This window comes from Camelus dromedarius, chromosome 8 (genome assembly GCF_036321535.1).
Source record: "Camelus dromedarius isolate mCamDro1 chromosome 8, mCamDro1.pat, whole genome shotgun sequence".
NCBI classification, from domain to species: Eukaryota; Metazoa; Chordata; class Mammalia; order Artiodactyla; family Camelidae; genus Camelus; species Camelus dromedarius.
Genome location: NC_087443.1, coordinates 48,223,097 through 48,244,733, shown reverse-complemented (window position 1 = coordinate 48,244,733; position 21,637 = coordinate 48,223,097). Strand labels below are relative to the sequence as shown.

General features: G+C 39.2%; 1 protein-coding gene across 2 annotated transcripts in view; it reads left to right on the top strand.

The window, feature by feature from the left end:
* The window catches only part of LOC105105273 (neutral ceramidase), an 82,046-nt gene that overhangs the window by 33,715 nt on the left and 26,694 nt on the right, over positions 1 to 21,637 (top strand). For both annotated transcript variants that reach the window (XM_031461318.2, XM_031461319.2), the window contains 7 exons: positions 380 to 507; positions 1,634 to 1,711; positions 14,264 to 14,384; positions 15,850 to 15,975; positions 18,781 to 18,867; positions 20,678 to 20,782; positions 20,900 to 20,981. In XM_031461318.2, coding sequence (XP_031317178.2) covers positions 380 to 507; positions 1,634 to 1,711; positions 14,264 to 14,384; positions 15,850 to 15,975; positions 18,781 to 18,867; positions 20,678 to 20,782; positions 20,900 to 20,981 — 727 coding nt within the window. The remainder of the gene's footprint in view (positions 1 to 379; positions 508 to 1,633; positions 1,712 to 14,263; positions 14,385 to 15,849; positions 15,976 to 18,780; positions 18,868 to 20,677; positions 20,783 to 20,899; positions 20,982 to 21,637) is intronic.

Here is a 21,637-nt window from a genome sequence, read left to right as displayed (position 1 = left end):
TATTAAGTTATGATGAAAAATGTGTTGATAACTGTGTTTCTCAGTCAAAAAAGTTTGAAAAACTCTGCCTTAGCTGGTGGGGACAGGGACAGAGAGTTGCCTGAGTCAGGTCTCGCACTTGGGCTGCCTGAAAGGGCAGACGGTGCCTATCTGAGCAGTCCTGAGAGACTCGGGTGCTTCCCTATACATGGCACTCCTCGACCTCAACCTTGAAGGCCATGTCTGTTTACATCCTGCCCTGTGGTTCTCCAGCTTTCGTCCATTAGCAGGGACAAATTAGAGACAAAGAAATTGTCCACAGGGCTCTTCTGTTTATATTGACTAAGTCTTTCTTCCCACCAGGATTTCTAACTTTATGACTTTTTATTTTAACCCACAGAGCATTGAAATAGCACACAGAAATATGAAACCAGGCAAAATCTTTATCAATAAAGGAAATGTGGATGGTGCCCAGATCAACCGGAGCCCTTCTTCCTACCTTCAGAATCCAGTATCAGAGAGAGCAAGGTGAGGGGGCAGTCGTCACATTGAACTCCTGTGTTTCCTTTAGGAAACAGCGACAAAATCTAAGAACAAGGTTGTTACTTGATGGATATGGTGAGATCCTAAAAGATTATTAAAGCTGAAAGAAGGTAAAAACATGTTGATTATCTAAAGCAGACAGAAATTAAAAGAGAATGTAGAAGCACAGACCAGCCAGCCATGCACGTTGTCTCCCCTCTTTGCTGCTGTGGGAGTCAGTGTGAGTGTGTGAAGCATCTGGGCTTTCAAATCAGGCATGAAGATGGTCTCAGCTTTATCACTTCCTAGCTGTGTGACCTTCAGTGGCTTACTTCCCTTAACTTATCGGCTCTCAGCTTCTTCATCAGTAAAACATAATGTGCACAATACATTTGTTAAATTAAAGAGTAGCTCTTTTCATTACATTATTCAGAAGGAAGCATTTTACTTACAGGACAACATAGCAAGAGGGAGAAAGAAATTGGCATGAAGAGCAAGACAGAACTAGTGTAACTGAAAGGAACAACTAAGGGAGATGATTTATTTTTTTAAATTTTTAAATGATGAACCAGGTTTGTGACAGAAGAGAAGTACTTACCTACTAAGGCAGAGTAAAGTAATCTCTCAGTTCAGCTTGACCCACTGACATTCTACATTTGTCTGCATATTTTTCAATAGATTTCCAAGAGCTGAGTTTTACAAAATATGATCTGATTTCCCTTGAAAGGGCATAAAAGAAAAGTTTAAGTTGCAGGTCAAAATGCTTTTGATTTGGCATATTCCCTGCTACTTTTAAGTGATGCCATTAAAATTTGATGAGTAGAAATTTCAAAGACAAATTCTTATTATTAGAAATACATGCTATATAATACTGCATATATTACATAAAAATGTGTATTTCATCTCCAGTTAGCTGACTTAACGCCCCTAACTCTGATCACAGCTGCAAACCATTTCTTTAGCTGAGAAAGGAGGTCCTGGATGTATTTTGTAGGATGGCAGAGTGCCCTGGAGCCTTGCTTACAGGGAGGCATTTTGGTTTTTATTTCTGTGTCAGCTTCTACAGTTTGCTGCACACGAGGGCCAGGCTCTAACACAGAACTGACTAAGTTTCTTTGTTTTGCTGACCTAGGTATTCTTCAAATACAGACAAGGAAATGGTACTCTTGAAACTGGTAGATTTGAATGGAGATGACCTGGGCCTTATCAGGTACTCTATTTACTCTTTTCTTAAAGATTCTGTCTGGATAATTTTCCTTAATTACAGTGGGGAATAAAGGGGACCGGAATAGTGGCAGCAGAGGCTGAGAATAAGCTGAGTGGTTGAGTCCCGATCTGGGATCCAGCCATGGGCCCTCAGACAAGGTTCTCAGCATCCCAGGGCTTAGATCCTCACCTGTACATCAGGGCTAATACAATGATTAAGTGACGGATGTGGGAGAAGAAGTTTAGTACAGTGTCTGACTAAGGGTAGATTCAGTAAACACTAGTGGTTATTACTGTATTCAGATCTCATATATGGTGGGGAACAACGATGTCTCGGAAATGAGAAAACAATCTGACCAACCAGGCAAGTGATGATGAGTTTGAGATTATTTAACTGTATTTTTCTAAAAGGAGTAAGCCTAATACAGGACAGTGCCAATTAGTGATGAAAACAGAACTGCGACCACCTAACGGAAGCAGATGAGGTAAAATTACAGCTGGGCACAGATTTTAGCTCCATTTTATACATAAAAAAACACGTGAATTTTGCCTTCTTTGAAAAGAAGGCATTTGCATTCATATGATTTTGGTTGCTGCAGTTAAACTGACTCAGACATTTCCTGGGTGGGTAACAGACCCAGACACCTTGACACGTGGACTTCCAAAATGACTCAGAAATGCCCTAAGGAAGTGAATGATGTCACATGGGTGTAAGAGTCGAATGGCTTGGGTTCACTCCGGGCTCTCATTCTTAGTAGCTGCGTGACTTTGGCCAAGTTACTTAATTATTCTGTGTCTCAGTTTTCTTACTCTAAAATTGAGGGATAGAATGAGTTCTTAAATGTTGATAACTGTCCATAACCATGGTAGGGGTCTGTCAGGGAGGATTATAAAATTTCTAAGTATAAGTTTCTATATGAGTAAAATTCAGTGAATTGAAAGTAATAAGAGATGATGAAGAACATTAAAGACTATGACCCACAGTTCAGTTACAAGGGTTGGTCCTATGACTAGGACAGAGAGAACAGCACGGTGGCGGCGAGTTCAGATTTTAGGGTTAAGGTTTTAGGTATAGGTTTGAGGACTTGAGTTCAAGTCCTAGCCTTGCCACTTACTAATCCTATGGCCTGGGAAATGTAATTTATCTACTTACACCTCAACTATGCGGTTTGCAAATGAGCATAATAACACCTTGTAAGATTGTTTGAAGATTAAATGAGGAAATGTGTGCAAAATTAGAGAAATATTCTACCTCTTCTAAAAACTCTATTATTGGCATAATGCTTAACATTCTCAAGCTACTTCTTTGGGATTAAAGTGAAGTTAATAAAAACTCCCTGATAAAATAAACTTTATTATGTGCGTTGATGTATTAGAACTCATTCTTTCATTATAGTTAATTCATCTACTGATTAGTTGCTGCCTAGCATTAAACTTAATGGACTTTCTAAATATCAGGCTTGCAACTGGGCTGTGTTATGATGAATAAAGCATAGTCCCTATCTTCAAGGGTCTTACAGGCTAGTGTGGTGATAAGGTCAGGAGACGGAGAAGTAATCATAATGTAAGTTAGATGGCCTTCAGTGCTATTACCTAGACGTAAATAAATGCTGTGGGAATTTGGAGGAGTTCTACCTGGGAACATTGTGAAAAGCTTAAAAGAGGAAATGACATTTGAATTGGATCTGAAGGAACCCTGGGATTTCTCATGAAGTCATGAAAAACCTGCATTGGGAGGCCAGAGTATGGGTAAGGTTACGGGGTGGGTGAGAGATGCATGTGGAAAGGCAAGCCAGTTCTTGATTTTGGAGCAATTTTGTGGGGAATTTGGTTAGGAGACAGGATAAGCGCATGTTTGTGGGACTAGTGAGATGGAGAATTTCCAAATTTGTTGGGAGAAGAAAGTAGCTTTTCCCTTCTAGTTTCTACATAACTCTTGGCTGAATGACGGAGATCATCCATGATTCCCTTTTGTTAGTTTCTGAACCATTCAACAATGCCAAGAGAACACTCAAAATGCTATTTTGGGGGCCAGACATTCTTTGCTTCCTAGCATGTAACAATATAACATCTAGAAGTCCCAGGGTCAGCTGTCAAGGTTATAACCATGCTTTTCCATCTGCTGTGCTTACCACACTGCAGTAACTTTCTGTGGTTTCTATTGCCACCATATGTTATCCTTGATGTAATTGCTCCTGCAATGGCCTCTTGTTGCATAGTGATAATTGCTCTTTGAATACATTAAAAATGATCCAAAATGTAAAGTCAAATCTGGGCTGCTAAGTAACTCAGCCACCATATGTAGGTGCCTGGTTTTAGATAGAATCCCAAGGTATGAGGAGTGTGGAAGTTCAGAATCTCAGACTTGTAGAGCATGAAGAGCACCTAGTATAATCTTCAGCTGAGGCCTAGAAAGGTGGTGTGACCTGCCCAAGGTCACAGGCAAGACTGTTCTCTTCACACTGAAAACCATGTAGAAGTTCATAATTTATTCCTTGCTACTTTCATTTGTGTTTTCGTTTCTTCATTCAGCAAGCCTGTACTAGGCACCTACTTTGTGCCATGCAGTGCTTTCCAGTCCTTAGAGTGATGTATTTCCAGCAAAGGGTCATGAAGTCATGAATCAAATACCTGTTCATGCTCCTTGAGCAAATCCTATAAAATCTGAGACTGAGTTTCCACATTTCTCAAATGAAGATGCAACATCTCTCCACATAGAGATTATGATGCATTCATTCATTTATTAAATATCATAGAATATATGTCATAAACTGAGCTAGTACTCTGGACATACTCTCAATGTACTAGCTGTTGCTCTTACAGAACTTATAGTCTGCTGTTGGAGACAAAAGGTAATCAAATAGTCACACAAATGCATGTATAATTATGACTGGGTTAAGTGCTAAGAAAGGAAGGTATGTAGAACTATCTTAAAGGGACTTGACCTGGTCAGAGAGATTGGGAAAGGCTTTCCCAAGGAGGTGACAATAAAGCTGAAAACCAAAGGAAGGATATGAATTAACTGGCAAAAATGGGTGATGGGAAAGAACATTTAGCACAGATGGAAAAACTTGTGTAAAAGTCCTGTGGCCCATTTGAGGGGCTGTTAGAAGATTGGTGTGGCTAGGGTGCAGAGGACAGTGGGGCAGGGTGTTGGAAACTGAAGTGAGGGGTAGAGATTAGATGCATGGTGAAGATTTTGGTCTTTATATCAAGGGGACTGGAAAATCACTAAAATGTTTTAAGCTGGGGATGGGAGCTGCGGCTCTTGGGGGGTTAGGAAGAGTGGTGACTTGAGGAATGAAATGAACTATGTGCACGAACTATTCCTTCAACCATTATGTCCTCTACAATTGTGAGACCACCATTTGCATCAGTTGGTCTATCTGTGCAAGGAAAATATTTCTTTTTGCCTGATAACTACTGTGTGCAGAAATAGTAAACGATTTTTCCCCAGACATGGAGAACATGTTTGGGATGTTCTGAATTCTGAATTAAAATGTAAGCTGTGTGGCAGTCACAGAATTCACTTTGGGAGGTTCTGGAAGGCACCTCAAAGAAGGAATCTCGTCCAATGGAGAAGACAGCATGGAGTCCTGGGAGATCCTGATATAAGAGACCATCTGTGTGCAGAAACGACGAAGGGAGAAAACAGAACAGGTTTCAAATGTCTGCACCAAAAGAAAAGTCCTAAGGGCAGGCAGACAAACTGAATGGCGGCTCTGGGTGGTGGTCAGCCCCTTCTCACACAGTCGCCCTAGTGTAGGCGGCTCTGGGAGTGGCAGCTGGGGACACTGACTCATTTCCTGAAGCATGGCGCCACAGGACAGGCTTAGTCCCACTTCTCTTCCCTTCTTCTATCTCTTGGCTTCTGTCATTTCCTTCCTCAAGTTGCATAGCATGTCTCCTATTCATCAGAGCTGTAAGAAAGGTTGGAGCACGTTTTCCTTTTTTTAAAAAAATTTTATTTATGTCTAGTTTTCTTCTTCCTTTTTAAAATAACATCACTTTATGTTTTTAATTTAATTTTATTTATTATTACCATTTTTTGGTGGGGGGGAGGTAATTAGGTTCTTATTTACTTATGTACTTAATGGAGGTACTGGGGATTGAACACAGGACCTTGAGCTTGCTAGGCATGCTCTCTACCACTGAGCTACACCCTCCCCCCATGAGTTTTTGAATGATTGCTCTATTGTCTTCTGTTTTATGCAATGCAAGTCCTCTTATTACAGAAAGGAGTTATCCTTTCAAGGCACATTGAAAAAAAAAAAACAGGGACAATGATTTGTTTAGCCTATTGGAATAATTTATAAGCACACATAGAAAAGCCCAATTTATGAAATTAAATGAATTGATTCAAAGGATACTGACTTATAAAACTCAGTGTGGGGTGTGTGTGTGTGTGTGTGTGTGTAAATCTTCTCTCCCATCTCTGACTATGACTTCCTGAATTATCAAGTCTGTCTATTCTCTATGGCTGTCTATTCCACCCTGTGCGTTCTCCCCTTTGTGTGCTTAAACCCACGCTGAGAAAAAATGTAGAAACCTCAGTATATGCCCTTAAACAACCTTTCCTGACCTATTCTCTTTTCTCCATCTCCTCTCATCATGTCTTTTATAAATGCCTTCTCTAGGAGCCTTAACTCTGGCTCGTGAAGCCCCGCTCTCTACTTCCACATTCTGGATTTCTTTCCTCTTCTGCCTCTCGTGTGCTGTTGTGAAGCATGATGCTGTCATCCTCTCCACCCTTCCTGTCAGCTCGTTGGTGCTGATCCTTTCCAGTAAAGGACAGACCTCGGTTGTGCAGTGAGTTCTCCTTCTGTGTCTAGTCTGTCCCCGTGTAAAGTCAAGGTGCTTAATAAGGGCTTTCTGATGACAAGGGTGATGATGGTTGACTGATAAGAGAGATTAAATCATGCTGGTTAATTTAAATCGTCCAAAGTTTAGAAATCAAAGCTGTAAAAGCCAGTTGTCATAACCAGCAGAAGACATTGGACTTACTTCCCAACGTCAACCATGGTTCGTATCCAGGTACATTTTCTTCAGCCCGTTTCACTAGGTAAAACCTATGATAAGAAATAAGCATGACTGAAAGGTCATTCTTTAAAGGTAGATGCTGTCTTGGTTCTACTCACTGTGGGTACTAGAAGCTTTAAAATATTGTGAAAAATACTAACAATATTATCTCCATGTACTGAGACTATCAAGAGTTCTTTTTTTTTTTTGTAGTGTCTCCCTTTATACCTAACAATGAATTTTTTGTCTCAAAAATCTATGTATTTTCATGTTAATACAGCTAACTCAGCTGTCTGTAGGTTATAATTTGCCACATATATTTTTCTATCATTTTCTTTCAACTTTCATGTTCCTGCATTTTAGAGGTGTCTGTTATGAATATCGTATAGCTTTATTTACTTGTTTTCTACAATCTTCATCTTTTAATGAGTGATTTTAGTTTATTTTTCTGAATTGTGATTATTACATATCTGGACTTTCCTGGATTTTCTGAGATCCTATTTTATCTGGATTTTCCTGGACTTTCCACTTTGTGCAGTTTGTCTCACTTTTCAATGCTTTTTTTCTTTCTCTCTTACTTTCTTAGGATTGATAGAGATTTAAAAAAAAAAATCTTTAAATGGAAGATTATAGTTTCCAAAGATGGTGACAACAGTATTATCCCACATGTTCTATACAAAGTGACCTTGCCGGTCTCCACCAAGAGGCGGAGATTTCTCTAGCCCCTGAAACTTGGCCAGCTCTGGGGCCACTTTGATCAATAAAAGATGAGAGAAGTGGCACTGTGCCGGGGCTGGATACTTTTTTTTTTCCAATAGACTTCATTTTTTAGAGAAGTTTTAGGTTCACAGCAAAATTCAAGTGCAGAGATCTCCCATATACACCTGCCCGCAAACCTGCATAGCCTCCCTCATCCCCCCACCCAGAGTGGTCCATTTCTTATAATCGGTGAACCTGCGTTGACACATCATAATCACCCAGCGTCCACAGTTTACATTACAGTTCACTCTTGGTGTTGATCAAGTAGTTTTAAAAAAATCTTCCTTTTGTTTGTGTATTTTCTAAAATTTCAACAGTGAACAAATATCTAAAATAATCTGATAATGCTGGGACTCAACAGCTTCTAATATTTTGTTACATAGCCTTTTAGACCTTGTTTGTATGTTTATATTTTTTAGTTTTAAAAAGTGAGACTTTGTGTACACAATTTGGTAGCTTTTTTTTTCATTTAGAAACTGCTTATAACTATCTTTCAATGCTACTTAGTATTTTTAAAATCAGCATTTAAAATTGCTGTGTGGTATTCCATTATGTGCATAATTATGTACCCAGCTAATCACCAGTCATTCGACATTTAGTTTACAGTTATTTTCCAACGTAAAGTACACTGTGATAAGCATTTGTGAACACATATCTTGTATACATTTGCCAGTGGTTTCCCTAAGCTAAATTCCTGGAAGTGGGATTGCTGAGCCAAAGAGGAATGTTTAATATTAAGGTTTGTCTCATAAGCTGCCAAACGGTCCTCTGGAAAACTTGCTGGTTCACACTGCTCCTACCCAAGTGTGAGTGGAGCGTTGTTTCCTGTGCTCTTGCCAATCTTGGTGTCATCATACTTTACAAATGTTGCTAAGTAATAGACCCCCAAAGCCAAATTACTTTTGTTCTCCTTGCAATTTCTTCAGTTCCTGGATAGTTAGGCTGAATTTAAAAACAAACAAACAAAAAAACTCTTATTGGCCATTTCTTGTTTTACTTTTGTTGATTGCTTAATCATATTAGGATGCAAGAATTTTGATTGCAGTAACTTAATGGAATCCACCCAAACCAGATACCTTGCCAATAACATTATGGAGAGCGTGTTTTTGTTTGTTTGTTTTTATTTTTTGTTTGTTTTTTATCCAGAACTTTTGGAAATAACAAAAGGAGTAGCTGAGAATGTGCAGCTCTTCTCTGGAGCTGAGATGGTAGAAAGATTCTCCAGGATGCTGGCCACTAAATTAACCTGTAACTTCAGAAGGGGTCCTCTGGCTACAGCTCATTGTCTTTATTTAATCTGAGCAATCTGGCCTGGAGTCATTGCTTGGTGGTTAGGGAGGTGAAAAGGAGGTGTGTTAATTAGAGTAATTAATGCCAGGGTGACGTAATAGACAGACCATGAAATTACAGTGGCTTAACACATGGAAGACTTCACTGTGCACATTTCTCACTCATACAAAGTCTAATAAAAATTCGGTGGTCCTTCTACACATGTGCCAGATTCGCATGTCCCGCCCCGCCAGTGGGACTGGGAAATGAAGACACATTGGTATTTTATAAGCCCTCAAGTCTCTGTCACAGGAGGGCAGGGTCTCCTCATTTAATAATCTAATACTCATCCTATATAGGTTGAGTATACATGTGTAGAATACACACATGCACACACATCATATATGTTTATGTTGTATTTACCTCATGAAATACACATGCACACACAGTCAGAGCTTTGCCTGTTTTTCCCCCCACCATCTCATCACCATCACCATCAGCAGCAGTGTTAGAATCAGCATCACCAGCATTGTCATAGTGATGATTTATTCCGTTCTTAGTATGGACCAGTCTTCGTGCTGAGCACATCGGATGTATTTGTTCCTTTAATTGTCAGAGGCTGTGTGGTAGATACTGCTATTATCATTATGTTGCAGATACGAAGACTGAGTTTCAAATAGGTTACCTAACTTGTGTCTGGCTCCAGGGTTGGTACTCCTAGCCATTAAAACATATAACCTCCATATTAATTTCTTAGGGTTTCCACAGCAAATCATCACAGACTGGCGGGCTTAAAACAGCAGAGATTTATTCTCTCACAGGTCAAGAGGCCAGAAGCCTGAAATCAGGGTGTTGGTAGGCTTGCTTCCCTCTGGAAATTCTGAGGGAGAATCAGTTCCCTTCCTCTTGCCTAGCTTCTGGAGGCTGTCAGGTGTCCTTGGCTTGTAGACACATCACTCCGATCTCTGCCTCCATCTTCTCATTGCCTGCGTCTCTGTCTCTGGGTGTTTCTCTGTTCCTTTCCTCTTGTTATGAGATACCAGTCACTGGATTGAAGACCCCACCTAGGCAGTATGTTTCACTTGATCTTTACCTTGTTTACATCTCTAAAGACTCTATGTCCAAATAAAGTCCCAACCTGAGGTTCTGGGGGACATGAATTGGGGGGGGGGGGGCACTGTTGAATCCACTACAGTTTCCTGTATTGTATTTGTTCAGAGAGCTCCCATGTTATCACACATCAGCATGGACCCCACCTTAGAATGGAGGTACAGTATTCCCTTCCTCTGTCGGTGGACATTTAGGTTGGAGGGGGCCACACCCAGGACCGGGTGCACAGCACACAAAGGCACTCCCTTCTCTGGGCTGACTGAGGTGCCTTGCTCAGAGAGCTGAGCAGGGGCTGAATTTCAGCCTCCACTTACCCCTTTGCCGTCACCTTTGTGCAGAGCACAGCCTACGTGTGGAACGTGGTCACTCAGATCTGAGAGACCTGAACCTGGGATGAGTCGTTACTGTTCTAGAATATTTAAGAAGCTCCATTCTGCCTTTGGCTTTTCTGTTTCACAGTAGGAAGTGCACAGTGTCTGAACTGAAAGAGACAGTAGATAAAGCCTGTTACACAGGAGGAGAGAATAATTATCCCATTCTGTATTAACTTGCTGTTTATTGATTCACAAAGCATAGTTGAAATCGGTTAGTTTTAAGTCTAGGAAATAAGGATCTAGAAATTTTAACCAGCTTTGCTACACATGAGGACAAGATCTCAAATTTCTTGACTTCCCTCACGACCTTGATTGCATCATGCTGACTCCGACAGCGCCCTGCTCTAGCTGAGACATAATCTTTGTTTTAAAATGTTTGTTGTCAGGAATGTATTCATCTTTTTATGTCTATATTCTAAGTTCTGTTGAAACTACCTAAACCTTTCTTCTTTTCTTTTGAACTTTGCTTTGATGAATTTTTTTGACCACGTGAAATAAATCGTAAGTACAGCTTTCTTAAAATGACCACCTTTCTGCCTGTCTTTATAAAATATTCATCTATTACCGAAGTACTCTGGTTGCTGTGACAAGCCTGATGTTTTTATAGCTTATATTTTAAAGGGCAGAGGAGGAAAAATACAGCATCTTCTTATTCTGAATGCAGATAACTTTTTTGAATACTTTTTTTTTTTCATTTTATAGAGGAAAAGTTCAATTTATTTTATGAGGCCTAAAATAAATTCAAATAAAATAAGAATTCAAGACTATAGTCTAATTAGTAGACCAAAATTCTCAGTGTTTGCTTTCTCCCCAGATAGTCTCATGCCTCCTTGATGGCAGAGGACACACCTGATTCCTCTCTGTGTTCTCTGGGGTTTAACATAATGCCAACCATACATCTGGCTACTAATAAACTCATTGGTTGAATGAATGGAGCAACCGCCCTCTGTCCTTGCCCTTATCCATTCTGCTCCTACAGTCTCTGAACACACTGCACCCCTTTCTATCTCCATACCTTTGCTACAAATGATTTTTGTCCAGTCATCCCCTCCCCAAGTTCCCACTCATCTTTTAAGACCAGCTCAAATGTCACATCCTCTGTGAAGCATTTTTCAAGGGCAAGATGATGCCTCATTCATCTCTCTGTCCCCAGTGTCTGGCAGAGAGTCAAAGTTAACTAAATGTATATTGAATAAGTGAGTGAGTGAAGGGAAGGAACCGAGCTAGGGTCCTATCACAGATGAGAATGTGGGCTTTACGGTCTGACAAACCTGGATTCATAGCCGCTCTTCTTGGCTTACAGCTCTGTGACCTTGGTCAGTGACCTCATCGCTCTGAGATGTTGTTCGCTTGGTATAAAATGAGCATAAGGAAAGCATCTGACTCAAAGGGTTCTTGGGAGATTAAACTGAGATCCTATAAATACAAGTTTTCACCCAATAAGTGCTAAATAGGATAGTCCAACACTGATAGAATTTTTCTATGGGTTTCCTCTGATTGTGCTAGAGAGGTTGCAGTCTGGCTGAATCTGACTAACCTCAGTGTGATCACGTAAGACAGAAATACTTTGGTGGGAGAGCCTTGGAACTGTCATAACCACCAGCCCATTGTCCTTCCAAACTAAATGGAGGAAAACTACAAAAAAGCAGACTTCAACTAATTGGAAAATACTAGTTGATAGACTTCCCTTGCCACTTGAGTTTTAGGAGAAAGACAAACCACAAAAAAGAAACTAGTATAAAGGTTTTTAAAAATACAAAAACCTTATAAGTAACTTGTAGGGGATGATGTTAGAACTACCTTCAGCCCAAACTTCTGCACCTCTGCATAGTGGCAGATACACACCTTGGGGACTGAATGCAGCCTACAGACTGGTGATTTGGTCTAACACTGTTTAAAAAAATTGAAATGGATGAAGTCAGTCAAAATGCACTACAAACTTTCACATTTAAGTAAGTACCAGGTATATAATGTACAGTATGATAAATACAATTAACACTGCTCTATGTTATATATGAAAGTTAAGAGCATAATCCTGAGTTCTTATCACAAAAATTTTTTTCTACTCCTTTAATTTTGTATCTGTATGAGATGATAGATGTTTGCTAAACTTATTGTGATAATTATTTCATGATGTAAGTCAAATCATTGTGCTGTGCACCTTAAACTTAATGCTGTATGTCAATCATATCTCAGTAAAACTGGAAGAAAACATTTTGAAATGAATGTCAACGTGAAAAAAACTATCACGGAAAATTTTAAATATATACCAACTTAGAATGATTAGTCTAATAAACCTGCATGTAACAATTATTCAGCCTCAGTAATTAGCAGTACTCTCCCGTTCTGTTTCAGCCCTCCTCTCCTTTTTGTTTGTTTGTTTTGCTAGAGTATTTAGAAGCAAATACCAGATATCATATCATTTTACTCATAAATAGTTCAATATGTATCTCTATCAGATAAAAACTGAAATGAATGTAACTATAATTCATTACCACAAACAACAAAATTAAAAATAATTTCATATGATCTAAAACCTCGCCTGTGTTGTTTTCCCTGATTGTTACCAGTAAAATCTTTTTTGCAGTTTTGTTTGACTCAGAATCCAAACACAGTCCACAAATTACACTTGTTGGCTATGTGTCTTAAGTCTCTTAATTTGTAACAGTTCTCCTCATTTGTTTCCATGCCATCTACTTCTTTAAGAATTTTTAAATTGATAAATATTTCACAAAGCCGTGGATTTGTGAAAGACCTGACAGCGCTGGCTTATACGCCCATCGGGCCACATGTGGCCGCAGCTCAGCAGAGGCTGTGGTCCTTAGACCATGCAAGTGCCTCCAGGCCTCCATGGGTCACAGTCCCTGTTGTGCCAACTAGCTTAACTCCTGTGTTGCCTACCCAGCCCCACAGGCATTGTGCTGGCCACCTCTGACCTACATATATGTATCTATTGGGCAATGAGATCTGAATCCTGGACGAGGATTCGAAGCTCTAAACACCCCTGGTCATTAAGTCAGTTTTGTGCACTATGTTCCTTAGGCAGAAATTGTAAAAGCTTTCAGTGAAGAATAATCAACAAAAGATTTTTTAAAAATCCTAACTTAGCTTGAAACTTCATTAATTGGCATCTCTCTTTTCTTGAGTATTCTTGCTCATCTGCTTTACAGTCTTCTATCCCACAAAGGCCACCGGAAAGGGTGGCCCAAACTTTAGCCTTGGTCCTCTGTGGCAAGTGGGCCACTGCATAGGTTTTATAAGACACCTTGCAGAGTGCAGGTAATAACAGCCTACCTCTCAGGGTTGTTGTGAAGTTCAAATAAGGTAGCAGATGTGAAGTTAACTTGGAAGCTCCATAGCTCTATACTTAGACGAGGTATTACTATGCATAGCGATGTATCGAACTATGCATAACATCCTCTTTCACACCCCCGTGCGTTTAATTGCTCTCTCTCCATGGAATGCCTTTAAGAATTAACTGCTAGTCATCTGTGGTTCCCAAACACTTCATGCCTACTTACTTGTAACATTTGTTGCACTGTATTAAAGCCCTTTTTTTTTTTGGTACATCTTTGTCTTCTGCAAGATTCTAGAATCAACTGCAGTTTATTCAGTGTTTGGCACACAGCAAACTCTCAGTAAATGCCTATTGAACTGGATAGTATTGATTTGAATAATTATTATGTGTGTGCTTGTCGTGAAGGACAAAGTCTATGTTGATACAATTCTTTACGTATGTCATCTTGTAACTAATCAATATTGGCTCTTGTTAAAAGCTTATGATAAAGATGATAATGATGAAATATTTATAAAGATATTTTTGTATTTTTTACTTAAGTGACCAGACATCTTAAGTATATTATTAGTAATTTAAGTTCATTAACAATAAAAGAACCTAAATGTAGAATGTCTATTATTAAGAGAAACTTTTTTCCTGCTGGAGAAAACTTAAGCTCCCTGTCATCATTTTGGGCCCCCCTTATCTAGTTGTCTTCATTAACTCAGGGCTTCTTGTGCTTTTACAGCTGGTTTGCCATCCACCCAGTCAGCATGAACAACAGCAATCATCTTGTAAACAGTGACAATGTGGGTTATGCATCTTACCTTTTTGAGCAAGAGAAGAACAAAGGATATCTACCAGGAGAGGTGAGAAGTTATGTCATTGAAAGCTTCATCTAATTCATGGAGTATTGTCATTCATGCAATGTTCAGAACAGCTGATTCAGATCTTCAGAGTAAAGTGTCATCATGAATGTCACATACTGATATGTTTAGATAGAAAGAACTCTCCATCCTCCCTAATAGGGAAAAAAAATTTTAAATGACTATTAACGTGATGTCAAATACTAGTTATATTGATGACTTCATTAAGTTGCAATTAGTTGGATAAAGAAAGGCAAATTCAAGATTTTTGCAATATATAGTAGTCTTTGATCAACTAGGAAATATGATAAACTGTGTTGATATTTTACTTTAGTTTTCAGAGCTATAAAAAGTATGAAGTACCTTCCTAATGGTATAAAGAATTGAATGAGGACAGGGGATGAATTCTTTTCTCTCTTCCAGACTTCCCTCTTAATTTCCATTCAAGGACTTGGTTCTACTATCCTGCAATATAGCCTAAGTCAGATTAACCCTAATCCACTAGACTTGTGTTTGTAACTTTGAAACTGAGTGAGCAATGGGATCAGAGATAGGGGGCCAGGAGCCCTGTCCATGCACTTCAGGAAGCTTGTCAGCTCTGTGTTAATTATAGACCCCAGATAGATTAAGTGGCAAGGGAGGACCCTTTTCTGCTTGGACCCCAGCATCCAAGCTCTGAATGCAGAAGAATATATGATGGGATGAGAGCTCCAAGCTCTTGCCTGAAAGTATTCTATTATAAAGATATTAGCCCAATGAATGTTTGGTTTCTTAGTTCCTTTGTTGACAAAACTCTTATTTTTTTTTTCATTTTAGCCTGTGTTTTAGGGGGTTTGTATTTTCTTTTTAGTATTTAAAAAAAAAAAAAAGATCTCTTATACTTGCTTATCTCTTTCCCTAAGAAAATTTAAGACATTTATGGTGGAATGGTAGACCAGTTGGTTGAGGTTAAGGTCTTGCACTACTCTAAAAGATTATGTGCTATTATTTCAGTTGAAAAGTTAGAGAAAAGATACGTGGAGGACAAGTCTGGATGGTGGATGCTATATTTAGGTTCAGCTTTGCAACAGAAAAATCAAGATGGACTCTGCTTTTTAAGCCAATAAGCTATTTATTTTTAAAGAGAAAAGGAATCTCTGAGCTCCAGGTACAACACCAGAGACTAGATTGATGGGTCTGCATTTTATAACTTGTAGGGCAGTGCTTCTTGTCAAAATGTTTCTATTTGAGACACATTTGAAACAGTTTTATTGATAATTGAAATATCATGAGTAATAATATGTATGCTTTCTGCAATGTGAGTCTTTTCAGAAGTAAAAATTTTTCTCAGAATATAGTACCTCCTCCTTTTTACTGTATGCAGATAATTTTGAGCAGTCCACCAGAGTGGGCTGAATGTTTGCTTTTTTAATGGAACTCATTACGGGTAATAAAAAAGAATAAAAGGCAGGTATGTTTCCCTTGGCAGGGACCGTATGTAGCAGCTTTTGCATCATCAAACCTGGGAGATGTGTCCCCCAATATTCTCGGCCCACATTGCATCAACACAGGAGAGTCTTGTGATAACGCCAATAGCTCTTGTCCTGTTGGTGGGGTAAGTAATTATGAAATCTTTTTTTTTTTTGCAACTCGTGTACATTTTATGTTTAAATATTCATCATATTCACTATTAATTTACAATTATGTTTTCCTCAAGTGTACTCTGGCCTACTTCCTGGTACCGTTTGCTCTTCTCAAAAGCATCCATTAAATTTTGATTGGGTAAAATTGTAGTTTTCCCTTTGGTAAGGCTTTTGAATGGTAAGACAAGTTAGTAAATGTCAGAGATTAACTATCCTTCCCCGAACTTGGACAGACTGAAACATTTTGTCTTGGCATTTCTGAAGTCACAACTTAGTACCAAAACTGCCTGCCTGAGACATTTTACACTGATTATACAGTCTTTAAGGTTTTCTAAAAATATCAAATCAACATTTTTTCCTTTCTTGTAAATTAAAAAAAAAATCTTGCTAGAAAAACTCAAACCACGTGGAAAGCATAGAGAGCAGTAAAATGTGAAAGTCCCTAATCCCTCCCTCTTCTCTCACCCTCCCCTTTTCCCAAAAGTTACTACTACTTTCACACCTCTTCCTTCATTTATGCATTCATGAACAACATTTTATAACTTATTTATTGATTTTTTTTATTGGTCCAGGATTTGAGTTTTCTCCCTAATTTGTCTTAAAAAAAATCTCTGAGGAATAAGAATTCTTTTTAGTCCATGTCAATTTAAGTCGTATGTCCATTCCTGGACCAAGACAGTTGCTGGAGAAACGGTGTGTGTTGATTGGCTTACACTGGGTTCCTGACCAGTCTTTGGCAAAGCCTGGGAAATTACCATGACACCTTCGCCTCATCTGGAATTAGGGATGGGACCATTGACTGCAAGGGGAGAGATGGCACCCTGAACCAAATCAGGATTCCCTCAAGAAAGAGAAAGAGGGAAATGGGCAAATGTTGCCATGTCTTCTGTTCGAATGTGTTTTCTTTAAAAATAATTTTTTAAACTCAGAAAACAGCTTTAATGTTTTTTAGAAGATGATCTATGCTTGTTAAAAATTCACACAGTAGTAAAAAGCTCAGGAAATAAAACTTATGTAAAGAACCCCTTCGTCCCACCATTAACCTGTTAAAATTTTAATGAAGATCTTTCCAGACTACTTTTTATGAATCCATGCACGTAGATGTATGTACAATTTTACATAAATGGGATCATATTGTAATACTGTTTTAGAACTTGCTTCATCATTTCCAATAAATATACTTTAAAACATCATTTAAACTAACTTCGTATGTTTTCATTTTAAGCATTATAATTTAGTTAACCAGTCCCCTACTGGTGAGTATTTTCTTCCCTTTCTTCCTTTTTTTCCTGTCACATCCTATCTCCCCTCTTTTTCTCTTCCTTCATGTAAGTGTGCTATGTTCACTGTACTTGTCCTATATATTTTCACATGTGTATTTCACCTTTGGACAAATTCTTAAAAGTCAGTTTGCTGTCAAAGAGAAAGCACCTCATATACACCCCACACACTGCCCAAATGCCCTCTCAGTCACATTTCCACCCACAGGGCCTGAGTGACACTGTCCCCAAACTCTCACCACCACCCAGTCTGTCAAGCTTGCAATTTTTGCCAATGCAAATGCAAAGAATTCTCTCTTTATATTTTAAGTTTATATTCAATTATTCATAAGATTGAACATATAATGTTGAATGGCCATTTTATATTTGTGTGTGTGTGTGTGTGTGAATTACCTATTTCATCTGTATCCATGGTTCTCCATTGGGATGGTTTCTCTTTTTTTTTGCTTTTATTTTTTTCTCCAGCTTTATGGAGATACATTGACATAACATTGTCTTAAGTTTAAGGTGTACAATGTGATGATTTTGATACACATACAGGATGCTTTTTACTGCAAATAGGAGAATATCCAACTCAATATGAATGAATCAAAAGGTATTAATAAGGATATTTTTTGTATTGACTTTTTAAAGCTCCTAACATATTAAAGTCTTAGTTTATCATAAACTGTGCATACCTGTTCCCCAACCCCCAATTTACCCGTTGTCTTTCAGCCTTACTAATGTTTTTCCCCCATATGGATGTTTAAAATATTTAAGCAGTCAACTTTATTAAATGTGTTTTATGTAATTTTTAGAAGGGTCTTTCACACTGTTGGACTTTAAAATATATTTACCTGTATTTTCTTTTAATCTTTTTTTGGTTCCATTTATAATATTTAAGTATCTGATCATTGCAAATTTCTGATATAGGAGCCAGATTTATTTACTGATTTTTTCTCCCTAGAGGGTCAGCTAGTTGTCACAATATAGTTTTAACTGAGTTTCAGTTGAAGGTGGTCATGGGCAAGAATGAGCAAATAGAAAGATGTGTAGCCAATGGGAAGACCTGGGTTTAGGTCTTCACTCAAATCCTAGCTTCCCGTATAATCTCCAGCAAATCTTCTAACCCACCTGAGCCTCAGTTTCCTTATTTTTAAAAGTAAGTTTCCAGACTAGGTGATTTCTAGCAACATTCACTGCTCTTATTTCATGAATGATTTTGTTTTTCATAACCCGTAAACTGAGAAAACATCTGAAAAGAAATGCTGGAATGTGGCTTTAAAAAAAATCTATTTGCTGGTGGGTAAGGGTATAGCTCAAGGGGTAGAGCATATGCTTACAATGCAGGAGGTCCTGGGTTTAATCCCCAGTAACTCCTTGAAAAATAAATAAGTAAACCTAATTACCTCCCCCTCCAAAAGTAAAATCTATTTGCTGAGATTCACTTGTAATTTTCCATTCCTTAAAATAATGGCTTCTTGCACTAAGAATAACTCTCGTTGTGTTTTGTTGCAGCCTAGCATGTGCATTGCTATGGGACCTGGAGAGGATATGTTCGACAGCACCCAGATCGTAGGGCGGATGATGTATCAGAAAGCAAAGGTGAGCTGCGCACCCTGCTTCTTTCATCTGCATTCTGAATTATTCTTTAAATCCGCTGACATTGTTCGTTAAGAAGTCAATGACTGTAAGGAAGACAGCAAGAGCTCAAGCTGCACCAAGGAGTCTGGAAGACTGAACGCTGTTTGTTGTCAGCTAGGAAGGCTGCTTTCCCAAATCCCACCGGAACTTCTCTCCAGCTGTTTGGGTCTGACTTCTTATAGGAAGTACATTTAAAAGCAAGGGAGCAGAAAAACGTTCTATTTCAGCCAGAATGTTTGCTTCAGATGGTGAGATGCTGGACTGTAAAGTTTTCAGTTCATGTGGTATCAGGTATGACCAGCCTGACCCATATTGTCAGAGGTTTCTCCGGCCTTTGCCTGCCAACTCACCTGACCGTTTCTTAACTCCTCCTCCAGTGGCAAGGCAAAGCTGAGCGGACACAAGTCCTAGCTCTTACGATTTGCATTCTAATTACTTCCTTGTCTTTTGGATATGGCAAAGCTCATCCATCTTACATTTTTCTCTGCTTTTCTTTTTAAAAGATTTTTTGATGAAGAGAGAATCTGGTCTCCGGGTGAGCTTACTATGAGTTACTCTACCCACCTTCTTCTTCTCAATTTCATCTTCCGTTTTGCTTAAATATTTTGTATCGGCTCCTGTGGTGAAGACATTTCTGATTATAAAGACAAAGGATGGCTTTGAGCTGAGGCATCTCTGATAAAGACAGTTAAATCTCTTCCTTTTTATAGCTTACCCATATGTTTAGTGTGCCTGGGTGCACACTTGTGTGTGCACGTGTTGAAGTAAATACTTTCTCTCAAGGGTTTCAGAACATTCCAGGAGCAATTAAGGAAGAACAAAAGCACCTTTAAAAACATCAGACACCAGCCAGCCTAACTGCTGCAGTTTCTTTTTAACTACTGTGGTATTACCAGTGGATTGTTCTAAATTAACAGATTCTATTTAGGGTGTGCGCCTGTGACGCAATTTGGTGTCAGAAATTTTGTTACCTTTCTGGGCCTGGGAGCCACAGAGATTTGTCCCACATTCTGGATTCTCTTCGCAGCCAGGCACAGCTTCCCTCTTAATGAGGGGAGGCAGGCTGCAGCTGGTGTCACTGACAGCTTATCTGGAGAGTTCCCGAGTGGCTGTGGAAACCGGGATGGCTAGGGAGTGGAAATGAGCTAGGTGTCAGGCAAAGGCACTTGTGCTGAAGCAGGTTGTGCCTTGATTGTATGATCCAGATCAACTGAAAAAAACCCAAATGTTGGACACATTTCCCATAAGATTAAAAAAGCATCAGTTGACCACATTGGAGGAAAAAAAAAATAACAGGGAAAGGTGAACAGTGGGGTGGGGGGGGGGAGCTGATGCAGGTAAATTAGGGCCTGAAGCTTTTCAAGCTGCCCTTGGGCACTGGCCCTGCCAGGGGACTCACAGACTCTGAGAGGGAAAATTCCACGAGACTCCCAGAGGATACACTCTTGTTCTGCCAGAGAAGGGAGTTTGGACCACTTACTCCTAACCTTAAATTCTCTTGACTGTCTTTCAAGTGAGGCTGGGGCCTTTTGTGTTATAATCCACGTCACTGGAATTCCGTATTTGTGGGGAACAGACAGGTCGACAGTCCCAGGGCCTTGAAGTTTCTGGGAAGCAACTAGGGGTTTAGGTAGAGCGATCCACATATTCTTTCTAATCAGCCAGCAAAACAAGACTTGGCCGAGAGATGCTTCTCCAAATTGGTGCTTCTCAGGGAATGCTGATAGTATTCCCTTTAGCTTTTAACGCTAAGCCTGTGTGGGTTTTCTAGGAACTGTATGCCTCCACCTCTCAGGAGGTAACCGGGCCACTGGCTGCGGCTCATCAGTGGGTGAACATGACGGATGTCACCGTCTGGCTCAATTCCACACACGCAGTAAGTGCCACTTACTGATCACCCTGATTATGCCCTGGGGGTAAAGCTCTGGGCTGATCTCTTTATTCACTTGAAGTTCAACTTCTGTTTCTTTTGTTTTTAAAATGTTTCCTGTAGGCAAAAACATGTAAACCAGCCTTGGGCTACAGCTTTGCAGCTGGCACAATCGATGGAGTTGGAAGCCTCAATTTTACGCAGGGTGAGGTGCAGTCTGATGAGATTTAGGGTTCCAGGTTCTGAACTTCAGTATTCTGTTTCCTAATGGGGTTTAACTGTGGCCAATACATCGACTATTTTTATTTTTAAATTTGAGGGTAGGCAGGCTTTCGAGGTTTGTTACAGACCTTCTTTGTCTCTTGTTACAGTTTTTGACTTAAAAGTCTGTTTTATCTAAGTATATCTACTCCTGCTCACTTTTTGTTTTGCATCAAATATCTTTTTCCATTCCTTCACTTTGAGCCTATCTGTGTCCTTAAAGCTCAGTGGGATTCCTGTGGTTGGCTCCTTTTGTCTTTTTCCAGTCAACTACTTTTATACCTTTTGTATGAAGAGTTTAATTCATTTTTACGTAAAGTAATTATTTATAGGTAAAGAGTTACTAATGCCATCTTATAATTGTTTTCTGGCTGTTTTGTTTTCCCCTTGTTCCTTTCTTCCTCTCTTACCGCCTTCCTTTGTGATTCGGTCATTTTCAGTAGTGGTAGGCTCTCATTCCTTTCTCGTTACCTTCTGTGTGTCGACTATAGTTATTTGCTTGGCTTACATAAAACTCCGTATAATCATAAGCCTATTTTAAGCTGACAGTTTAACTTTGATTACATACAAAAAGTGCCCTTTTATTTCCTCTCCTCGTAT